General features: G+C 39.0%; 2 protein-coding genes across 2 annotated transcripts in view; one reads left to right on the forward strand and one right to left on the reverse strand.

The window, feature by feature from the left end:
* Window positions 1-22690, reverse strand: part of LOC145782437 (eukaryotic translation initiation factor 4 gamma 3-like) — a 38904-nt gene that overhangs the window by 3764 nt on the left and 12450 nt on the right. The window contains exons 7-28 of the mRNA XM_082594227.1: window positions 20650-20734; window positions 20016-20098; window positions 19237-19302; window positions 18366-18509; window positions 18119-18217; window positions 17783-17872; window positions 17270-17335; window positions 16192-17142; window positions 15629-15764; window positions 15030-15157; window positions 14653-14769; window positions 14042-14236; window positions 13683-13820; window positions 12941-13174; window positions 12442-12675; window positions 11639-11743; window positions 9485-9622; window positions 8602-8727; window positions 8280-8503; window positions 4867-5012; window positions 812-942; window positions 7-182 (exon numbers count right to left, since the gene is read on the reverse strand). Coding sequence (XP_082450353.1) covers window positions 7-182; window positions 812-942; window positions 4867-5012; window positions 8280-8503; window positions 8602-8727; window positions 9485-9622; window positions 11639-11743; window positions 12442-12675; window positions 12941-13174; window positions 13683-13820; window positions 14042-14236; window positions 14653-14769; window positions 15030-15157; window positions 15629-15764; window positions 16192-17142; window positions 17270-17335; window positions 17783-17872; window positions 18119-18217; window positions 18366-18509; window positions 19237-19302; window positions 20016-20098; window positions 20650-20734 — 3812 coding nt within the window. The remainder of the gene's footprint in view (window positions 1-6; window positions 183-811; window positions 943-4866; window positions 5013-8279; window positions 8504-8601; window positions 8728-9484; window positions 9623-11638; window positions 11744-12441; window positions 12676-12940; window positions 13175-13682; window positions 13821-14041; window positions 14237-14652; window positions 14770-15029; window positions 15158-15628; window positions 15765-16191; window positions 17143-17269; window positions 17336-17782; window positions 17873-18118; window positions 18218-18365; window positions 18510-19236; window positions 19303-20015; window positions 20099-20649; window positions 20735-22690) is intronic.
* Window positions 1955-4307, forward strand: LOC145782446 (uncharacterized). The gene is made up of 3 exons (XM_082594240.1): window positions 1955-2256; window positions 2650-2780; window positions 3872-4307. Exons 1-3 carry the CDS (start codon window positions 2111-2113, stop codon window positions 4051-4053), a joined length of 459 nt encoding a protein of 152 aa, XP_082450366.1. The 5' UTR covers window positions 1955-2110; the 3' UTR covers window positions 4054-4307.

Below are 22690 nucleotides of genomic sequence, written 5' to 3' on the forward strand. Positions count from 1 at the left end.
AGTCACCCTTTGACGTATTGTTCTGGAAGAATCTTGCCGACGCTGACAAGATGACTCAACAGCTGGGCAATGTGGCTGCGGTGAGAAGATGACTTTTCCAAGGTTTCTTCCAGGCACGTCTTGACAATCAAATAGTTTTGCGATGGCGCCTTGTTGAGTTCATCGAAACACTCTGTGGCTTCCTGAAGATGACAGCATTGCAAATAAAGTTTCAAGGCTAACCACTAAACATGAGTTCTTGAACAGCTGATCGTTCTTCTCGTGACAACAGCATGTTCAGAACACCCTTGAGATGTAAAAAGTGACAACTGGCTTTATTCGAAACAACAAGCACGACTGACTGTAGCCTCCTCCCTCCGCCAGAGAGTTCGAACGTGAGCCCGGATTATAGGCATTCACCTGCGCAGACGGGCGACGAGTATGGTACAAGCGGACCGTCGTTTGAACATTTTGCGACAGGCTACCCAGGCAGAATCGAAAGAACGACTAGCAGTTTAATGAAGGCATTGATTTGAATGCCAAACACTCTTCAGAAAACCAAAATGCAAAACAAATACGATTATCGTATATCCAAGCAGGTCAATGCTAAAGAAACTAAGTTAGAAGCAAGTTGGAGATTTTAATGCGCAACTTTTCGACTGGTTTGTGACAGATCGTTTGTAGCATTGATATTAAATCAGTCACAAAGAACAACTCAGACAGCAAATCAGTCGTTTTTTAATGTAAAAAACGACTGATTCGCTGTTTAAATATAGCATGGCTGGCTTGTTTCAACATACTGTTTCAAAAACAATCCCAAAGACACTCCTACCTTTATATCTACCAGATGAAGATACTCTGTGATGGTGCTCTTGATCTTCTTCACCAACTGCTCTTCATCAAGGACCGGCTTGGCGGTAGGAGGAGCAACAGCAGTCGGTTTGACAGGACCAGCAGGAGGCACTAAAAGCGCAGAAGTGTTGGGGCATGAAATCGTCTTGTAGCAGAAAGAACAAAACGCAGTGTAAGGTTTAAATATTTGTATTATATCTGAAACATTCTAGGGAGATCTCGTTCAAAAAAACAAAGTTTCCAGGCGTCAATACATAGCCTTTTAACAATCCGCCGAAAATACTGATGTTAGCTCACCTTCCACATTCCAGTCCAAAAATGAACTGCGCTGTCCAGGTAGGAAATAAATTTCAAATTTTTTTTTCTACGTTTCAAAACAGCACATTTTTGTAGCACAATTTCTTAAAGGGGCAGACAACCCCATTTTCAAATGCAAATTGAGAGTTGAAATACATAAAGGGGATATTCAAAAACACGTTGCACTTGTTTTTATGAAAAAGTACCCATTTGTTCTCGCGCAATCTTAAAACAAAGTTTTGGTTTTGCAATTCGAACACACGCCGCCTCAACTGTTGTCAAAATAAAATATTTGCTTACGTGACGTCATAACCAGACTTTGGCAAAAACATTTTGCTGGTTTAAGGTGTTGAGTGCAGCTGCAGATAAGGTTTGAAGCGTTGCAGCAGTAGATAAGATTATCACAAGTAAAAATTTTAGCTCAGATTTAGTTTATTGTAGCTTTGATACTAGATTACATCATTTTAGAGACCATACTACACATTTACACTAGGCCTTGCACTGTTTGCAGGAAACAAGCAAATGCGATTATTTTGCTACAGAATGGTTTTGATGGGATTTAGTAACAAGAGGTTTAGACAGTCAAGGGTTGTAGGGGCTTAAATTTATTTATTTTTCATCTTTAGTCATGTTTGTGTACTATCAGACATGTTTGTAGGCCTATCAGACAGGCTAAACTAATATGCCTACCTCAATATACGGTACATGCTTTCCCAGTGCCATACCTTACTTGAATAGATTAAGCTAAACCTGTTACAGTTTTATACTCATCATGACAAGTCGATGTGTTGTGTATGACTGTTCAGTATTCATCTGGTGGTTCTTCATACAAGAAAATTGAAATGGGACAAGTTTGTAAACACCACAAGAGTATGGCCAGGAGCAACAGAGACCAGCATAATAATGCCCACTCCATTTCAAGGAAACAGATTTTCAAAATCTTCAATTTAACATGGGACTTGCCACACAGCATTAAACCGCAATGCATGCCCTTCAATTTTTTTCAAAAAAATCCATTTCAACAACTCTGCAACCTTTGGAGTCAAGGTCCAGTGGGGAGACAACTCCACAACAAAATTCCAATCCATCCCCATACGACCGGCTGTCAGGAAACGTCAAGTTCTTGAAGTAATTTTGAGTTAACAATAATGTTACTACATGTTTGTTATAAAGTACCGTACATAAATTGGGGAATGGGGAGTACTGTACCATCCTTGAGAAATTGTTTTTCATATAATTTAGAATATCTTCCGGCTAAGCCTATTACATTTTAGTTGCTGCCTGCTGGCATAGCGATTCCTATCCTAGCTACATGTAATTTTAAAATGACCCATCTATAACTCACCAAGTATATTAACAAAAACAAGTCCTTGACAAACTGGTGTTTATTTCATTTACTGGCTAGCACGATATGCAACGGTAATGTAACAGTACATAAATGTGAGTTTTCTTTATTAGCCTACTGTCTTGTAATCTTGAGTTGTATTGTGCTGTTTTGTAATGTGCTTTTTGTGTTCATAGTTGTCCTGGTATTCTGATGGGTCAAGCCAAACAAAAATCGTTATTTGTTATGCCGCAACACAATACAACATATCGGATTTTCGTGTTTGTTTGTCAAAAGGATGCCATGAAGCCAAGGAGTGTGGCAAAAGGTAAGAAATTTTAACTCTATAATAAACTAACATATGAAATAACGGGTGGCGATGATGTCGTCCCCTCATACATCATACATTGCTTGCTGCTTTTGAGAATCATGCTGCCAAAATGAGTTTCATTTGTAAAACTGCTTGTGTCTTGGTTGGTTTTGAATCTTTATCCTCGGACTGGCAAAGCCTTGATTGGTTATTCCTGGTAGTTTCGCATACTTGTGGAGGCTCTTGACACAGGGCTGGTTACCGAGATTAGCAAAGTTGAAGTTTTTCGATTGTTGAAGTGTTGTTGCCGGAGAATTCACTAGGTGCCACTGAATGGGAAGCAGTCCTGAAAGTGCGTTGCTCAAGCGCACACTCCGAGAGTCGAACTTGAGCCGGGCGCGTAACCACTGAGCTAACGGGGCGGGATGGGAAGGCCTATTATTGGTCAACATTTTTGTTACGGATTTGTTATAATAGATGTAATAAAAGATAAGTTTTTATTGGCTTGTGAGTGCAAACATCATTTTGGTCTGCATTTCTTTTATACTATGCATAGACAACTTGTAACTGCATTTCTTTTATACTATGCATAGACAACTTGTAACTGCTATTCATTCCAACAAGAATAGCAGCAGGTCTACCGCTAGGTTTCGGGTTAGCTATCCGAAAGCAAAGCATAAGGAATGAGGCTATTCTCTAAAAACGATCAAAGAAAACCCCACTTACCATAAGTTATCTATACACCATAATTTTATGAAATTAGCAATATTCCAAAACTGCTACTTTATAATATGTGTACTGTGTAGTTGTAGTATGTGATTACCCAGTCAGCAAAATCAATCATTTTTACATTGATTCAACGTTTTGCAGACGTTGAAACAATGTAAAAATGACGGATTTGACGCAAATTTTGTCATTTTATTATTCATTTATTTGACGCAAAATTCGTCATTTTTACATTGATTCAACGTTTGCAAAACGTTGAATCAATGTAAAAAGGACTGATTTCGTTGACTGGATAAGCATGTGCGGTAAAGTGAAATGTGTGCAGCAATCATTGTGACTACCATACATTTTTATTGATTTAAAATGCATTATCTTTTTTAAAGATCATGCCAAGAGCCTTTTGAAGATTGCATTGTGTGAAAGGGAAACATTGGCAGAACACCGAGAAGAATGGGAAAGCACACCTCTTTCCATGCATTTATGCTTAGACGTTTGCATCCAGATGTTTCTGATGCAATTGCATCTTATTTTTCACGGTTTTCTAACCAAAACCCGTCTTAAATGATGTAGCAAATGCAATACCTAAACGTGGGCAATCATGTTGTATTATATTCATGTAACCAAAAGTTGCTTTTAAATACGTTATAGGCACATTGTCTACAGACAATTTGTTCGGTGGATCTGGGGTTACCTTTGTCATTCAATCCGTGTGCCTCTGCCGTCATGCGTTGTTTCGGCTATTAGGTCGAAATTTTCAAGTGAACATAGAAAATATGTTGGATTTAAATTATCCTGATTTGAAATAAAAAGAAGTCACAATTCAAAGTCTGCTTCAAGAAAAGCTTTGCCGTGTGCATAGAGAGAGTGATTTTTGTACTTGTACACTAAAGTATACCTATCAGAGTTCTTGAGTAAATGTTCCTAGTTCTTTATAAACTAATATGGTGCTTGCCTGAAGCTAGTTGCTTTCGGTGTTCATTTTATCAACTACTAAGCTGCTTAAAATCGACATAAATAGTTCATTGCATTTGCTGGAAACGACACCATAAGCGATCTCTTACTCTGCATTTCAAATGCATCTTGCGTGAACATACGAGCAGCTTGTACCGTTATGACGTCACGTCCGATTATGGCACGGTTCAGTGAGCACGCGTCGCTCTGAAACTAAGGGCTAACTAAAACGGCCCTACAAAGGAAACGCAATGAAATTAAGGAAAAATTTCAACGACAACCACTTATTATACATCTCTAGAGCACTTACAAAGAAAAAAATCGAAAAGTATGGTTTGGGGTTTACTGCCCCTTTAAGTGTTTTACGCCTTAGATGTTAAGCATGATCTGACGTAATTTAACGTAGACTGACAATGCTTTTACAAACCTGGAGATGCGCGTTTTCTTTCAATGGAGGTGAGTCGACGAACAGTGTCAAGTGCGGATTGCCTTTCGTCCCTCCCTGAGTTGCGTGAACCTCCCGAACCTGCGGAGCCTCGCGAGCCACTTTTGTTACGCTCCTGACTGGAGATCCTAGATCAGAATTTGAAAAGCTACATCAACCCACCTACGGTAAGTCGGAAACTAAATCTTTCCTTTTTACATAAATGCAACGTCTCTAAGTGTTGATTCCATGCAAAAAAGGCGGATTCTGCTACCTGCAATAGAGCCAAGTCATATGCACACGTCTAAACGAAACACCTTTTCCTCAATATCAATATATGCACTGTTTAGTAGGGTGTTTCATTTTTTCACCATTTTTGAAATTCAAAATGCCTGGGGTCCCATCTGGTGGTATTTGGGGAAAAAAGTTTACACCCCAATTTTTTTTCAATTATGACGTCATATTGAGGTGGTCCACGAGGTTTGAAATTTTTGGGCCTCAAAATCTCGAAATTTGGCCGTATCTCCGGAACCACACATCATAGATCGACAAAATTAGTATCAAAATGCGCAGAAGGGTCGGTTTCCTATACCAGATGTAGAGGATATTAAGGTCTATGTGGTTCAGAAAAAAAGTTATTTCAAAAAATCTGATTTTCGGTCAATTTTCTCCTGATGAACAAAGATCAGGTGATCAAGATAAGAAATTTTTCTGTATTTTTCCATTCTTGGAAGTTGCTATTGCGTAATAATAGTCCTTGTTTGTTTTGCGAGAGATGAAATGGTAATTTGAAGGTATTACTATTATAATATTAATGTAACCGTTGAGAAAGAGGTATGCTGCTCACCTGCTTTAGATTAAGTGTCATTATGGCATTAAGGTCAGGTATCAGTATGTCGATGCAAAACTTCAAGGAATTGGAGAGAAATGTGCTTCTCCTTAATTCAGATATAGTCAGTCACTATTTTAACTTGAGGAAGAAAGTAGCCGAAACTAATCCTAAGTTTTTGAAGAAAATACCCCATTTCCAAGATTTGAAAGATGAACTGCTGAAAGATGTAGTTGGCATATGGAACAAAGCTGGTCTTCCAATGCTCAGCAAACAGAGAAACCTAGCACTTCTGGCATACAATCTGCCAAAGCATCGGCACTGGTATGTTTGAAACAGAGAAAAAGAAATGAAGTAGTTAGATGTCTTCTACACAGTAGCGAAAGCGACTCTGATGGGGAAATGAATTGGGAAGATGATAAGGAATACGAGCCTCTGAAACCAACTGTTTGGGGAAAAGTGTACAAGAAAGTACATTCTTTTTCAATAAATGATAGAAGTTGTGTACTTGCTGATCGTAGGATGACTTCGGTACGCCAGCAGTCAGATCTTATGAGGTCGGTTCTTGGAAAAGATCAAGTAGCTGCAATGCTGCATCACCTTCGACAGCATACCGCCAACGACAAAAAACGCGAGAAAAATTTCTGATGGAAAGTGAGAACCTTTTCAACTCAGCTTCTGCCATGCAGTTATGTTATGATGGGCGCGTTGTCGATAAAATAGATCGATACGTTTTCTTGGGTCAACTTGTTGATGATAATGGCATGAAGCACGGAAGTGTGCTTCTTGTTAAATCTTTTCCCAAAAGTGTGTCGGTCACTGCAGAACTGATTTTTGGCACCATCATCCAGGAGGTTTGCAGAGTTCACCTATCCCAAGTATATTCAGTCATGGCTGATACGACTGCTCTCAACACAGGAAAAAAAAGTCCGGAGAATACTCGACTGGTCAATTATCTTAATGATGAAGTTGGTCATGATATTCATACCCTTTAATGCATGTTCCACATAAACGAAATGTATCTTTCCCATGTCATTTCTTTTGTGGACGGCGCCAAGAAGGGTCCCGGAGCAATGCAAGATGGGGCTTTGCTTAACCAGATAGCAAGACTAGACAAGCCCAGTACTGAAACATTAACACCAACTATTATTACGCAATAACAGCTTCCAAGAGTGGAAAAATACAGAAAAACTTTATCTTGATCACCTGATCTTTGTTCATCAAGAGAAAATATACCAAAAATCAGATTTTTTTAAATAACTTTTTTTCTGAACCACATAGACCTTAATATTCTCTACATCAGGTATAGGAAACCGACCCTTCTGCGCATTTTGATACTAATTTTGTCGATCTATGATAAGCGGTTCCGGAGATACGGCCAAATTTCGAGATTTTGAGGCCCAAAAATTTCAAACCTCGTGGACCACCTCAATATGACGTCATAATTGAAAAAAAATTGGGGTGTAAACTTTTTTCCCCAAATACCACCAGATGGGACCCCAGGCATTTTGAATTTCAAAAATGGTGAAAAAATGAAACACCCTACTGTTTAGTCTTGTGTTCAACAAATAAATAGAAAGAACTTCATCGTTTACCTAAAAGAACTTTATCGTTTACCTAAAAGAACTTCATCGTTTATCTAAAAGAACTTCATTGTTTATCTAAAACAGTGATTCTCAAACTGTGTGCCGCGGCACACTAGTGTGTCGCCACAGATTCTCAAGTGTGCCGCGAATCTTTTTGAAATTTTGGAAAAGAACTGTATAAATATTTAAAATAAGCCATTCAGACAAGCATGCGACTTAAAAGCGCTTTAACTCCTTCAATAGATGATAAATAAGCACATGTGACGATGAAACTAATTATATAGCATTGCCGATACAGCAGGGTAATTGCCACGTCACTATTGGGCTGCTATGTTAGCTATTGCTAACATTACTTCCCACCATTTGGAAGCAATGAATCAAGCCATCTTTCTGCAGAAGAAGAACAGCTTATTGATTTACGAAACGACCTATTTTTTCAAACGCTGTTTCCACAAAAAAAACTTGGATGCGTTTTGGCTGTCTGCTTCCAAATTCTATTTCATGATCCGTGCAAAAACAATCAAAATTTTATTGCCATTTGCATCTTCATGGCTATGTGAACATGGCTTTTCTGTTTTGACTGAAATTAAAAGCTGTAAACGAGAGAGACTGCTTGAAATTGACGATGAAATTCGGGTATATGTTTGTCAACAATGCAACCTCGTTTCAGTCGAAGCTTATATTGGTATAAACAAGCACATCCATCGCATTGACACGTGAAAATAATTTTTTTTAAAGCAACTTTTCTTCTTTTGTAAGTGTGCCGCGTGCGTTTTATATTCTTTCTAATGTGCCACAAGCTGAAAAAGTTTGAGAACCACTGATCTAAAAGAACTTCATCGTTTATCTAAAAGAACTTCATCGTTTATCTAAAAGAACTTCAGCGTTTACCTAAAAGAACTTCAGCGTTTATCTAAAAGAACTTCAGCGTTGACCTAAAAGAACTTCATCGTTTATCTAAAAGAACTTCAGCGTTTATCTAAAAGAACTTCATCGTTTACCTTCCGGGACCTCGAGGAGAGTAAGAATCTTGACTTCCGGAACCGAGAGCTGAGAATCGGTTCATCATGGTGGGAGTGGAAGATCTTGGAGCAAGGTTGTCCATGTTATCCCGGTTGGAATAACCTCCTGAACCGGTTTTGGTTGCGCTGGATCCACTTCCGGATTTCCATCCCGATTTCCCACGGTTAGGTCCAAGGGTCACGTTCGATTCATCAAACTGTTGCTGAAAATTAACGTTGTATTTAGGTTTAAGAACGACAATTCTTGAAACAATATATTTTGAAACTTCTTTCAAAGGTTCAATAAAGCCTAAAATCCAACCTTAGAAAGTTTCATCTTTTGAGGGTCGTATCTGATAGGTTTCTGCTGAAGACCAACTTTGGTCCAACCTTCCTCCACCATATGGCCGCCCCCACCACCTCGACTTCCTACACGGTTTCCTCGAGACTGCACAAAACAAACAAATTTTACAAAATTTTCAGAAAATAAACAAAAAAATCCAAGCGTTAAGATCAAAAAAGAAACAAGTAGGATACAGCAACGCGTAAACTTTCTGTTGAATGGAAATAAATCAAGAGAAAATTGCGAAATATAGCGAACTTAACTCTTAACTGGATTGAACCTGACATCGACCAGCAAAAGCAAAATTTCAGACAAGCTGTATTTGCAGATGCACCAGACATAGGAAAGAGAAACCATGACTTTTCGCATCACATTTTCTACAATCAAAGGAACACGATGAAACAGACGAGCAAATACGAGAATGCAGCAAGTAGCGATGTAAATCGTTTGCGATTCTTTTTTTAAAACTATATGTTTTATAAAAAAAATCAAAAAAATCGTGTTTTCGCAACAGTAACCCGTCGAATATGTTTTAAATGCTGTTGTTGAACGTTTGAATTCTTTCAGACCGGAAAAAAATTGGATAAGTTCATTCATGCGACGCCCATCAATTTCTTAAATCTACTTACTCCAGCTAAACCCTTGCTATCTTTCTATTTTGAAGGAAGAGTCCTGATAAAGCAGTTAGCACTGCTCGTTTTTTCCGTACATTTTACCATAACTCTACGTATCAATGTTAGTAGTTATAAAATGTATAAAATGAAAAGCATAAAAAACAAAAAAAAATCGAGAAAAAAGTGAAAAAAAATTTGAACATCACTAATAGCAAGCAGCTCGTGAAGATGACGTCAAATTTAACTACCTGAGATTTCATGGGGGGAGCTGCAGCGGCTGCTGCCACCTGAAGAGCGTGTTGTTCTTTCTCTTCCTTCGCATCAGCATGGATCTGATCAATTGTCTTCGGACCTTGAGCCTTGATGGCTCGCTGCACCCACTTGTTCTGAAAGACAAGAAAAACTCGGCATCATCTAGGTCAGTGGTTCCCAACCTGGGGTTCGCGGACCCCTTGGGGGTCCGTGAAAAAACATTTGGGGGTCCGTGATTACCTTGATGAATTTTGGAGAAAAAAAAAAAATACTTTGTTATATGCACGAATAGAGCACCAGCTATGCTTGGGAACAAATCCGGATTTGCTGCTTTAGTAAAAAACGAAGCTCCTCTCATGGTTGTTACCCATTGCTTCTTGCACTTCTTTGCACCTACGCCTTAGCAGCAAAAACTTTACGAGCAAGTATCAAGAAAATTCTGACAAATTGCGTGAAAGTCGTTAATTTCATCAAAAGCAGAGCTGTAAACCACCGTACTTTTAAAGCGCTCTGTCAAGAAGTAGAGTCAGATGACGGAGTACTTTTGTAGGCTGTCATTCTGAGGTACGTTGGTTATCGAGAGAAGTTTTAAAACGACTGCAGCAGCTAAAAAATGAAGTATCAACTCTTTTGAAAGCAAAAGGAAGTCCCCTCTCAAAATTGTTCGAGAGTAAAAGTTTTCTATACCAATACGGCATGGCTATATATTAAGAATGTTAATCGTGGCATTCAAAGACCAGGTGTGACGATAACTGATGCAGCTGAAAAACTGAAAGCGTTTTTAGCCAAGTTACCGGTTTAGAAACGCAGATTGGAAGCAGGTAATTACGCTAACTTTCCAATGTTAGAAGATCTTATCTTGATGGATGAAACTCAAAGAGAATGTGCTCTTTTGATCTCTATGAGAGAAAAATTTTGCGCACACTTAAAACCAAGCAAATCTCATTTCAACGTTATTTTAATTTAGAACACCTGCCGAACGAAGTTGAAACATGGATTCGAAATCCTTTTCTTTTTAACTTAAACAACATTAGCGATGACGATCTCAGTAAAGATGACCTAATTGATTTGAGATCAAAAGAGTTATTACGCATTGAGTTTCATTCAAAAACTGTGGAAGAATTTTGGTGCTCACAACTGCAAACCTACCCATTCTTGGCAAAGCAAGCGATTATTGTTTTGTTACCATTCATAACCACTTAACCTTTGCGAGGCAGGATTCTCAGCTCTTGTTACAATGAAAACAACATCGAAATCGCCTGGACAGTGGACGTTGAAGATGACATGCGTGTTGCATTGTCAAAAACTCAACCGCAGTTCAGTCGTTTAGTTCGGGAAAGGCAACAACAGCCCTCTCATTAAATTTGTTTACGTTGAAAAAGTTTCGGCATGGCACTTTGGGTCACCTTAATATTCAAATACTGCTGACATTTCTTGAACAATCCATTTATTTTCTTATTTGAGCAATTGTTTAACCTGACATTTTCCGCAGGAGTCACAGCGGCAATGCAATATGACACCGTTCAGTAGCTGAGTAGCATAATTATTACAATAGTCAATAGTAGCCTACTGTGATTGAACTGACTCGTGTGAAAATAAATTTCTTTGCAATAGTCAATATAGTATGTTAATTGAGTTTCAGGCAAAATTTAGGTAGGGGTCCGCAGAATTAATAATTTGTCTAAAGGGGTCCGTGACAACAAAAAGGTTGGGAACCACTGACTAGGTTGTGAGGATTGATGACTGTAGTCGGCCAAACGGCCATTTTGTTATCTCCTTAGACAGCCGTGCTTTGCTTGCATGGGAAGGTGCTCGTTCCGAGAGTTTTACGTCATAATATGAAAGCATGACATAAAGGTAAAGATGACACTTTTGCTTCGGTTTAGTGACTGTGCCAGCTACATACACATACAAATTGTACATTACAAAACAACATTTGATAACATACAAAATAACTGTTGATGATAGTGGTTTTAAACAAGGTTTCACTGTTTTCCGTGTTTCAGCTGGTACTTTTCGCTTGCGAACACGTTTATGAGGAAAATAAAATATCTTCCAAAAGAATCATGCGAATAGTTTGAGAATCGAAAGAATCATGATTACAGTTTGGACAAGTTAACTGACCGAACCAAACAGTAAGAAGAAATTACCAGTCTCAGATCGATGACGTCTTGAATCATGAAGCGCACTCGCGATGACGTTTTCCTTTCACGAATGATCTTCTCCATTTGATTGAAGTATTGATCCATGCGTTGCTGCACAAACATCAAGAATAAACGCAATTTATGGACTAATTTCCCCCATCAAATCCAACACTTCTTCAGTCATTGAATTGTTAGATAAGTTTAATGTAGAGATAACCCAAACAGCAAACCAATCAATTTTTACGTCTGCAGACGTTGAATCAACGTAAAAAAACAACTGGTTCGCCGTCTGGGAATAAAGATTTGTAACTGTGGTAGATTCAAACTGAGCGATTTGATGTTATTTTGTGATGAAATATGCTGCTGCACATCTCGACCTGCCAACTCACAATGTCTTATATTGTTTACCATTGTTACTATGAAGAGTTTTTTGCTATATCAACAGAGAATGGTTCAGGAAAGTGGTGCGAATTTTCGAAGACGGTGGCGCGTGTGTCTTTTCTAGTTTGGAATCACCCAGGTCGGAGCAAAGTAACGTGGCAGCTTGCCTACAAATTTCCGCAAGACTACAAACCGGCTTGACAGAAATAAAATTCTCTACAAAATTGTGGTAATAGCGCACACACAATACACTGACAGCTTAAACATTTTTTTTGCTGTACATTGTGTACAACAATTTTTGAAGCAAAAACTTTGCAACACTTTAGAATAAACATCAGTGCACAAAGTTTTTCCTAAATATCATTGTCTAAAATGTTGACTTAATACAAAATCTACAGTAAATGACACGAAAGAGACGCTGAACCGACTTTTCCTTTAGAATGATCGAGATCTTTGCCAATCGTTGTCAGCAACCGACACAGTGACTCGAGTGACTCTTCTTCGCGGCTTTTGAAAAGAGTCATGATGCAGTTGTGCATGATGGATTCGGTCAGCATGTTGAGTTTAAATAACTCTCCAATGAATCGAATATTTCCCAGCATCCTCCGCCTCTCTTTAGCTTCTGCCACGTCCAGCTCTTCTTTGAACTGGGTGGTTTCCTCCTGCGTCATCAAACAAATAATATGGATGTCTGAGCAAAAAAAGCAAAATTTTCTCCTTGATGTGTAGTACTTAAAAGCACATGTGTTAAAATGAAGCGGCTAAACGTAAAGTTGAGCCAATACTTGAATAAATCAATGATTTGTTTTTTGGACAATTGCAGTGTCTTTTTGGTCTTAAATCGCTAACTAATTATATTTTGAGGCAAAAAAGAGATAAAAAAATGACGTTGTTGAGGACAATGATCTTCTCATGGAATCCACGAACCGGAGTTTTTGCTCCTTCCATCTTCTTGCGAAGACCCAAAAGAAAGTCCTCATTGGCGCGATCCTTCTCGAACTCGCGCTGGCATCGCGTCAGCAATATCTTCCGGAACTCCACAGTGGTACCTGCTTGAGAGGAAGGATTTTGAGTGGTACTGGACGGGGTTTGGACACGGAACTGCGACATGGTTCGGCACATGTTAGCGTAGGCCTCGCAGAAGTTTGGCTCGTCGATTGCCTGAATGTAGATAATACAAAAGACAATGATTAAAACAATGATCGAACGAAAATGAAAGACGCCATACTCGCCAAAAACAAAAAGCATGTACTTCTAACGCGACTTTTTATGTTGTTTTTTGACCAAAATAATCTCAATTCTAGACTAGCCTAATGGCTGTGGTTAAGAATTCTTTGCTGATGCCACTTCAAAGGAAAATAAATTCGCTTTTTATGACCTTTCGCTGAAGCGTTAAACTACAGTTGCAGAGCATCACAGTAAGCAAAGCCGGTCCGCAGACGTTGAATCAATACAAAAACGACTGGTTTTACCACCTGCAACGTTTTTAACATTTCCATGCAAAAGCAGAGCCCAATACTTCAGCACAATACTGAAAACGACAAAAAGAACTAATTTCTAAAGCATTCTGATAGACAACACCTTCTTTTTTTAATTTTAAGCTGCTACAGTCACATAATTATATCCTAGAAACAGTTGCATGACTATCTAAGACCCAATTTGCACTCACTTTTTCAAAAATAAGATTTATGACTTCACGCAATCGTATTTCGGAGTTGATGGGAAGCTGCTGGAATTTCTGCATCAAAGCCGAGAACTTTGAAGGCGTCAACTTGTTAAGTATCGAGCGCACGTTACGAAGGACCTCCTGTGAACAGTTAAACTAAATTACAAACTACTCGGTTGACATGTTAGGAATATAGTGAGTCCTATGAAGCTCGATTTAAGCGAGAATAAATTTTGCGTCATATAAAATCAAAATAAGGATCCAACGCGTCGAAAAATGTTTGAACTCAAAATATTGTTAAATTCTATGTTGCTCGTCTAATGACAAGCCAACAGCAAAACTAGAAGTTTAAAGTCGCCAACCGCTGTCTGATCTTCTTCGGTGGAAGAGGACCCGCTGGACTTTGGCTCCGCTTTGCTCGGTTTCCACGCATTCTCAGCCTTGTTCAACTCCGGTTCCTTCTGGATTGAAACCTTCTTGATGATCTTTGGCATGCTCTGGCTTCCTTGGTGAGGGTAGCCACCCCCGTATCCTCCACGAGAACCGCGGGAAGTGTTCTGTACAAGAGGAGCGTCAGCCTCATAAATGAGCGGCGATAGAGATTACCAAACAATCGGAAAAGCGGAGTGTTCTAATGTAAGTTGTTAAAAATTTAAACGCAAGCAGATGCGGCTCCATACAAAAATTCTCAAAGCAACATCTCGTTTCAAAACCGAAAATCGGTATTTCTTATTCAATGTAAAATTATTTTTCTTTCATAGGCCTGATAAAGGCTAAATACATAACCGAAAACGTTTGCAATTTTTTTTATGTTAAATGCTGTGTTGTTGCTCAGTCATGTCTGTTTATGGTTAAAAATTGATTGTCGTTGAATAAGACACAACAATCTCGATTACATGAGCAAAATTAAGACATGGGGGAACAAGCAGCAGAAACGTGAAGTTAGTAGCAAGCAACTAGAACATGAGCTCACCCGTCCTGGTCTGTGGCCACCTCCTCCTCCCATCCACTGAGGAGTGAAATCAGTTCCCCTTTGCATATCCATCGACAAGGATGGAAGAGAATTTGAAACGCTTGATTTAGGAAGAGGCTGTAACAAAAAACAATCATTGATGAAATAAAATATCAGCCGAGTCTGTACGTACAAGCTTTAAGCGTTACCGGTTCAGAGGAAAGCTGTTTTAAACTCTTATTTCTTGCAACATCTCGTTGCAATTCCAGTCTGAATTTAATGAAAGTTGTCATAAACATGGCAGTGATTAGATGCAATGATCTAATCTGCAAGTTCTGGAAAGTTGCTTGAACGCCTGATTGGGTTGTACTTATAACTAAAGGTGTACAAGAACTCACTCTGTCCATAATAATGTCTTGGATGATAGGGAGATCGTTTGGCTTGTTAAGCGAGGCTTCATTGTAGCGAAACTGCATCAGGAAGGTACGGTCGTATACTTTCTTGGAAGGATTTGCTGAATCGAGCTCTAAAAGATCAAAAATCAACGTGATTTGACAAAAGATGATCTGAAGATCAAATTGCACACGCAATGAGCGATTTTGCTCTTTTGCTGTTGAATAGAAAACCTTTCGACACGACCGGAGCTTGTGGTCAGATTACTACATTTCATGCTTTTAATCAAACACTATGATAATGACGTCATTTTCGTATTGATGCAAATATTCTTGCAATCAGCTTTTTTCTTTACGCTCAATTACGACAACTATTTCAAGGTAAAACTCGGTATGCTGACGCAGTGTATTTGTCCGAACAACATATCCTCCATATTAAGGTTGTTATATTTCAATAGAAACAACGTGGCCAGGCAACTTACCAGTCCAACGTCTACGAAAGACCACCATTTTTTCTTCTAATAGGCTAAAACTATGAAGCTAAATCTGCAAAGCCAAAACTACTTTGCTAATCTTTAAAGTGGATTTGCCAGTGCACGTTATACCTTCTTTGAGAGGTTCCGTTTTAGCAGGTTCTGCTTTTTTGACTTTCTCAATCTCTTTCGGAATTTTAAAAACTGGTTCTTCAGGCGATACGTTCTGGGAAGGTTGAATGGGAAGTGGCTCAGCCAGAGGAGGATTCTGTGGTTTAGAGCAAGGTCCTTTGGTTAGTCGAAGTACACAGGAAAAAGCTGGTATCTATTGCTTTTATAAGAGAGTACTAAAACCAACATTTCATCAACATGCAGTATGAGATTCATAATCGAAATTGATGGTTTATGCGAAAAAAAACCTCACTCAGTATATATGAGTAATGGGGTCGGTCCATTTGAAGAAAAAAAACTGTGCGTTAACACTAACACGGAAGCTAGACAAATACGTTTGGTTTAATTTCAAAGTAGGTGTCGAGAAATAAGTGACAATTTGACTAAATGAACAAAACAATGGCCCACAAAGGTTTTCATTCGATTGACTGGTGCAGAAAACTAAACAGAGCGACAAAACTGGCCGTTATTGACACATCAATGGTCATGGTGAGGTAGGTCTCATACAAGTGCATGACACGTACCTTTGAAACTGATGACTTGGCGACTTGGACAGATGCGACTGGCTCGGGTTTAACTTGCACAACCGGAGCTTTACTGCCATTTTCTACAACTGCAAAATCACCACTCATCGCCTTCAAGGCGAATTCGTCGACACTTTTCTTTGTGCCTTCACTTTCCGGTTCAACTTTATTAGTGATTTTAACCTGGACAACTGCCTCATCTTTCGGAGTCTCAGTTGGAAGAGCAGAATCTTCTTGAAGCGGAGGCGAGATCTTTTCAGCGACTACAGTTGACGCTGGTTGGTTGTCAGAGGGAAGTGCGTCGTCCTTTGCTTCTTCTAACTCGTTCTTTGTTGATTCTACGACTTCCTTCTCATCGCGACTGGAGGATTTAGAATCAGCATTTTCAGTTCGAGCATTTCCGTTGGATAAAGCTTTGGAATCTGCGTCACAACTTTCGCTTTCTGGTGAAGCTTTCAAACCTTCACTTTTAGTATCGATCACAGAAACTGGCTGTGAATCAACATTTTTACTTGATTTTTCGGTTGTTTCAACCGTGTTTTTTGTTGTTACAATGTCATTAATTATAACTTCGTGCTTAGAGTCTTCGAGTTTGCTAATGGCTTTTGCAGTACTGATGATTTCTTCGATTTTTTTATCTGTTGGCACTTCGTGTTTAATAGCAATCTCAACGGATCGTTTTTCGCCTTCAGAGACATCACCATTGTCTTGTTTAACATGTGCCTCATTGCGGACAGGTTGGACAACTGCTACCGGTGCATCTGGCCGTGTGTTGTTCAAAGGTGCGCTGTTAGCAGGAGGAGGCATCGGGGTGACCGAAGCACCTGTGGTAGACTGTAGCTCTCCTTTTGAATTTCCAACCGTGCCATTGCTCTTCGTTTGAGAAGGGGGCGCTTGCACAGACGATGGAGCAGCCGGGGTTGCTTGCGGTGCAAAATTGTGTGGCATTCTCTGCATCAGATAATTTTTATTAATATAAATAAAAAACAACAGTAAAGCGGCTATTTTAAGAACGTCACAGACCTGGCACTTTTAATAAGCGAGTAGTTTTGTAAGCGTTGCTTAATAAGGCGCTTACCTGTATTGTTGGTGGTGGGACAGATGTGTCTACTCCTTTTGGCACCATTGAAGCGGGTGATCCAGACTAGAAGGGTAACAGCAAATAAACAGATTGTGCACAAGAACATAGTGCCCAAGCAATGATGTGTTTGTGTATGGAGTGAAAAGTTTGGAACAGTTGCGACATGTAAAAGCGTTGGCTGTCACTGCACAACGCTAATGAATGTTTTCCAAAATACAGCATATACTTTTGAGCAAGGCTAGTTTTGCTGTATATAAAATGCCTGTACAAGTGTACTGTACAGACACAGAAAATATCGCTGATAACTGTGTTGGGAAACACTTCCACAAACCAAGTGATATCAACAGAAGCCAATTATTATCATTTTTCATTTGGTTGATCTTTCTTGTTTCGCTTTGTCAATTTGTTCATGTTAAATTTATGCTGTAGAATGTAGATAGAGAAGAGATATGAACAAAATATAGCAAAAACAAAAAATCTTTCTCTTAAACAAGTAGTTCAGCTATTTACCCGAGCAGCGTGCTCAATGGGAGCTGGATAGACATGAGGCTTGGTTGTGGCTTCTAGCTTACTTTCTGTTTGCGCAGGTGACACATGGAGCTAAAACAATTAACATCATGTATCAACTGCTGGAAAAAGTTTGTATTTAAATTAATAAACTCTTTCAAACACAAGCCATAGAAAAGCGTTTCTGAATGAAGGCAAGTGTAGACATTATTTGATCATGTTGATCATGTGGATCAATGGTCGGTAATATGCAGCGAGCAAAAGTGGAAAACTATGCAGTGCAGATATAATTTGTGTCTTGTTTTTCCAATGTTCAAGACATGCAAGTAAGCGGCTTACGTATGCTGGTGCAGGCGACCGGTCTGGACTCTCGCTGGCCATGGCGGCAACTTGTGCAGCAAACTGAGCAGCAATGCGTTCTTGTGGTGTTGTGGCGTTCTGAAAAAGTGAAACAATTCACGTCCGCATCAACTGAACGCTTAGCCTGAATATACCGCACTATACCAGAAACCATAAGCTATTGCGAGCATTGTCAAGGTTTACTGAAGACTTCGGCAACTAGCAGAAAATAAACTGATCAACATACAGCCGTTGACACGGAGACCGGTTGCGGTGTTGACGCGGCGGACGACTCCCCCTGCGGCATGCCGGGACTCAAGACATCGCTTGTCACATCCGCTAGCGTGTTTGGATCTCTTATGATGATTCCCTTCTTTCGTGGCGCAAGCGGCTGATGAAAAGAGATGCAGCAGAGGGTTAAAATGTTGTCTGTTGCAAATAGATTAGGCAAGAAGGTACGCACTTTTGCAAAGCTTACTTTTTTTAAGATACGATGAGCATGGTTATTTGAAACTTGCACGCAACTGTTAAATCTGGATACAATTAAGTTGACCGAACAATGCAAAACTGAGCGTTGGTTACAAATTAATGAACTCTTTTCTAATTTTTACCACACTGAGGGAACGTCAAGTACAGTCGTCCCAAACTGTCCAATTTTTTTTTTGTCTTTTTTACGGATTTGGCGTCCCTCATGAAATTAACTGCTAATTTTATTCCTTTGCTTTATATTTTGCAAGTGCATACGCTTGAACTTACCCAAAATCATGTCACACAAGACACAACCTTAATATAAAAAAACGCGGTTTCACGAAAACCTGTCCTAAATATTAAACTACTGTACGCCATAACGAATTTCGACCTAAGAATTAAATAAGAAAAGATCTTTTCTCTTGCGGAAACGCAGAAACTGCTTCAAGGACTCCAAAATCGGGGGCGGACCCCAGTTCGGGAACCACTCATCTAGAATGCGTAAAGTTTCGAGTCAAAGACATATCACTTAGTAAATATAATAATGGGGATTTGAAAACCTGTAACTTTGAGAAAAGAGGGTAGAATGAATTGACTTATTAAATAGCGTGTAATACGTGCACACGTAAGCAAGTTAGCAGAAGCCTTACCTGCGCCGGGGTCTGGTGCTGCATTACCACTGGTGCCTGCATTGGCTGTTGAGCACTATGTTGATACTGAATAAAATAAACATTTCTTCATTGTTGCTTAGAATTATCACAAAATGTAAATGCGAAGCTATCTTACAGTCTGGGGTTACATTTGTTTTAACTATTGGCCAGTCGTTTTTCATAATTGAAAAGACCTAAATGAATTGATTTTCTCAAGAAAAAAACAAAACAAAAACGGTTCGGTGGTTGTGCGCGGTCGTCTGCTCAACACTGTTATCATGTGAACGCGCTGAGACAGGCGCTTATGAATGCATGTTGGCATTGCACTTTTCACAGCTGAATGATTTTCCACCCTTACTTAATGCGGTTCTTGTAAGTTAGAAAATTATGTACTGCAATGCAAAATCATTTCAACACAGTTCATCCGCCTTGCCGCAAACTTCAGCCAAGCTATGACGTATTCATTATGTTTGGGTGGCATTGAAGCTACGATGTCGATGTAGCTATGATGGTTCAAAATATTCTGTCCGTTTATGAAAATGCATCAGCTCCAAATTACATCATAGCCGTCACATGACTTTTTCTTGAAAGGCGACTGAAAACCTTACGCAATCTTAAAACAATTTACATTTCTGGAAAAAAAGTTTGCAGGTAAGAAAAAATTGCATTGGTCCTGCTGTCCAACGTCGTCAGACGTTACAATGGTTCAAAACAGCAACTTTCTCTAGTTTGATGTGCACATGCAAGTATTTAAAAGCGATCAGATATTGTAGCATTACCACGGGTTCGACGAAATTTTGGGGATACTGTGTCAAGGGTGCCATTTGGCTTTGCGGGTAGAAAGGCTGAGGCGGAGGTTGAGCTGCAAAATAAAAATATTTGTATGACATTTTTCATTCACAAATAGAAAACGGTTACGTATATATTTAGTTTTTGAGAACAAATAACGAAATTCATTTAATGTAGACTTTACACAGTTTCTGAGTGCGCACGACACAGCAGCTGAGCACGAGAAACCTATTTTTAGGTAAGTTTGAAAACTGCTGAACACATGCCTCAACAAAAGACGGAGTGACAAAGACTTTGTTGACGCTGCGCTTCATCGAAAGGGAAAAACCCTGGTGATAAGTTGAAGCATGTACAAAAAACTTAATTTCACAACGTCTATTACAAATTATTATTGAGCAGGTGAAACCGAAAACAGGAAGTTTAAATTTCTTTCTAGACGAACTTAAATCAGTTTTGCAATACCAAAATAATTCACAATGTAGTTGCAATTAAAGTGAGCAGCCTAAATACCGAGTCAAGAAATAAATTGTTTTCTCAAAGCACATCGCATCAAATTGCTTGCATGAAAACAATCCCACATATACAGTAAGTTATAACAAGTGTTTAAAATGTGGATGAGCTTACTTTGATAGTATGGAGACTGCAACTGCCCGGCCACTTGAGTAACACCAGAGTGTGTGCTGGGGGGTTGGTACCTTGGTGGGCGGACCTTGGCAAGACGACACCAGATTAATTGTCAGTCAAGCGAAAACTAAATGACGTCATGACGTCTTACAAAAACACAAAACCCAGACGGAAAATTAGACGTTTGTACATTGATTCAACGTCTACAGCTACAGTGCTACACACTAAAAAACGACTGGTTTACTCGGGATATTACAAAACAGTTAGTTCAAGCGCACTCTAATTAAGTGGCTTCGGGGCCACGTGTGACAGTCAGCTGGCAGTTTCTACTTGCTGAAGTTTATTTATCGTCACCGAGCGTTGAGCAAACAACTGTGAAGAACATCTTATGAAACCAGCATAGAATCCAATTTGCAATTATTTGCTCAAAACGTAAAATCTAACGTAACAGAAACTACTGTAAATGTCTGTGAACATCTTCGCTATTGGGATAATAAAGAAGCAAGGAAGCCAACTTTGCGTACAAAATACAACCTTGGAAAGCGGAAATAAGAATTAGTTAGACTGATACTGTGCACTTCGAAAGTCGTTTTTGCATTGCTTTAACGCACAATCCACAACAACAGTTGTGCTACGGACCGTTGTTTGGCTCGCAAACGTCATAACTACGTCAGACCATGGATTAGTGACACTTTTGTGTGAAAAAGGTGGCAGCAAGAGTTGTCGGTTGTCGCTTTTACATCCTTTCAACGTCGTTAGACATTGAAGTCATCCCAGCCAGCAAATTGGTATTTTTTTTACAATGCAACGTCTGCATACGTTGAATGAATGTAAAAATGACGGTTTTTGCTGTCTGGGATAGCGGCCTCGTTGAAGTCAGGGTTGAGAAAAACCCGGGTTTTTTTAAAAAAGCCCAACCCGCCCGGGTTTTTTTGGGTTTTATTGGGTTTTTTTAAAAAAGATGCAAAAAAAGGAAGATTCATGCTTATTTCAACTCAAAACTACTTTTTACGAATGAAGTGCCTTTCACTCACAGTACATGCTTGCATAACTCAATAAAATAATGCACTAGGGCTGTTGTTGCTTGAATGTTGCATCATCCATTAATTTCAAGATCAAGTTGGATGTTGCATCATCCAATGATTTCTATACCAAGTTGATGCTACCGTGGTAGAAAATAGAAATCACATTATTGCATCATTTGCTTTAGATTTGAAGGCAAGGAGCATTTATGCCATCATGTTTAAATATTTTTTATCATTTATATATATATTTTATATAGTAATGACTAATGGATGAGCAATTGCGTGGCCAATGGCCATTTAGGCAAATGCTCTGAAACAGCCATGCGTTAGGATCCAGAATCTGTAATTGGTAAATAACCTCCTAAATTGCATTTCACATCATATATACAGACTACAATATAGAGTAGTACTTTCACCAGTTTACCTATAAGGCCTTCTTGCATAAATGAGTTTTAGCGTAGTATACACAAAGTGGCATTACTTGATTTTTGTGCACTGTACAATATCCACTGCGTTTTCAGTTTATTCTTGGAAATTTACTGCACAATCACATCCTTAAGTCCTAATTTAAAGTTTGTTTTAAGTGCCTTGTAGTGTTTTTGTTCATTTTTTTAATTTTCTATTAAAAACTGGACAAATATGATGCTCTGGGTTTTTTTATGGGTTTTTTTGGGTTTTTTTAAGTGGGTTTTTTTAAAAAAACCCACCCGGGTTTTTTTGGGTCGGGTAAAATACCGACAACCCTGGTTGAAGTAGTGCCAGTTCAACAAGTAGAAGACACCCGAGTATTGGATAGTGAATACCCATCAAAACCAACAAAATCAGTGCTTGATACATTGCTTTGAAGTCTGCAGACGTTGAAACAATGTACGAAGTATTGTTCAATGGGGTATTAACTGTGAAGATACTAAATGCATAAATGATTAACAATATGAAAGCTTCAGAGGAGCTTATGTAAACTTACAGAAATTTAAGATCATAAACGTTCAGATAACTTATCAACAAAAATGTTTCAT

The sequence above is a fragment of the Aplidium turbinatum genome, chromosome 1 (genome assembly GCF_918807975.1).
Source record: "Aplidium turbinatum chromosome 1, kaAplTurb1.1, whole genome shotgun sequence".
In the NCBI taxonomy this organism is placed as follows: Eukaryota; Metazoa; Chordata; class Ascidiacea; order Aplousobranchia; family Polyclinidae; genus Aplidium; species Aplidium turbinatum.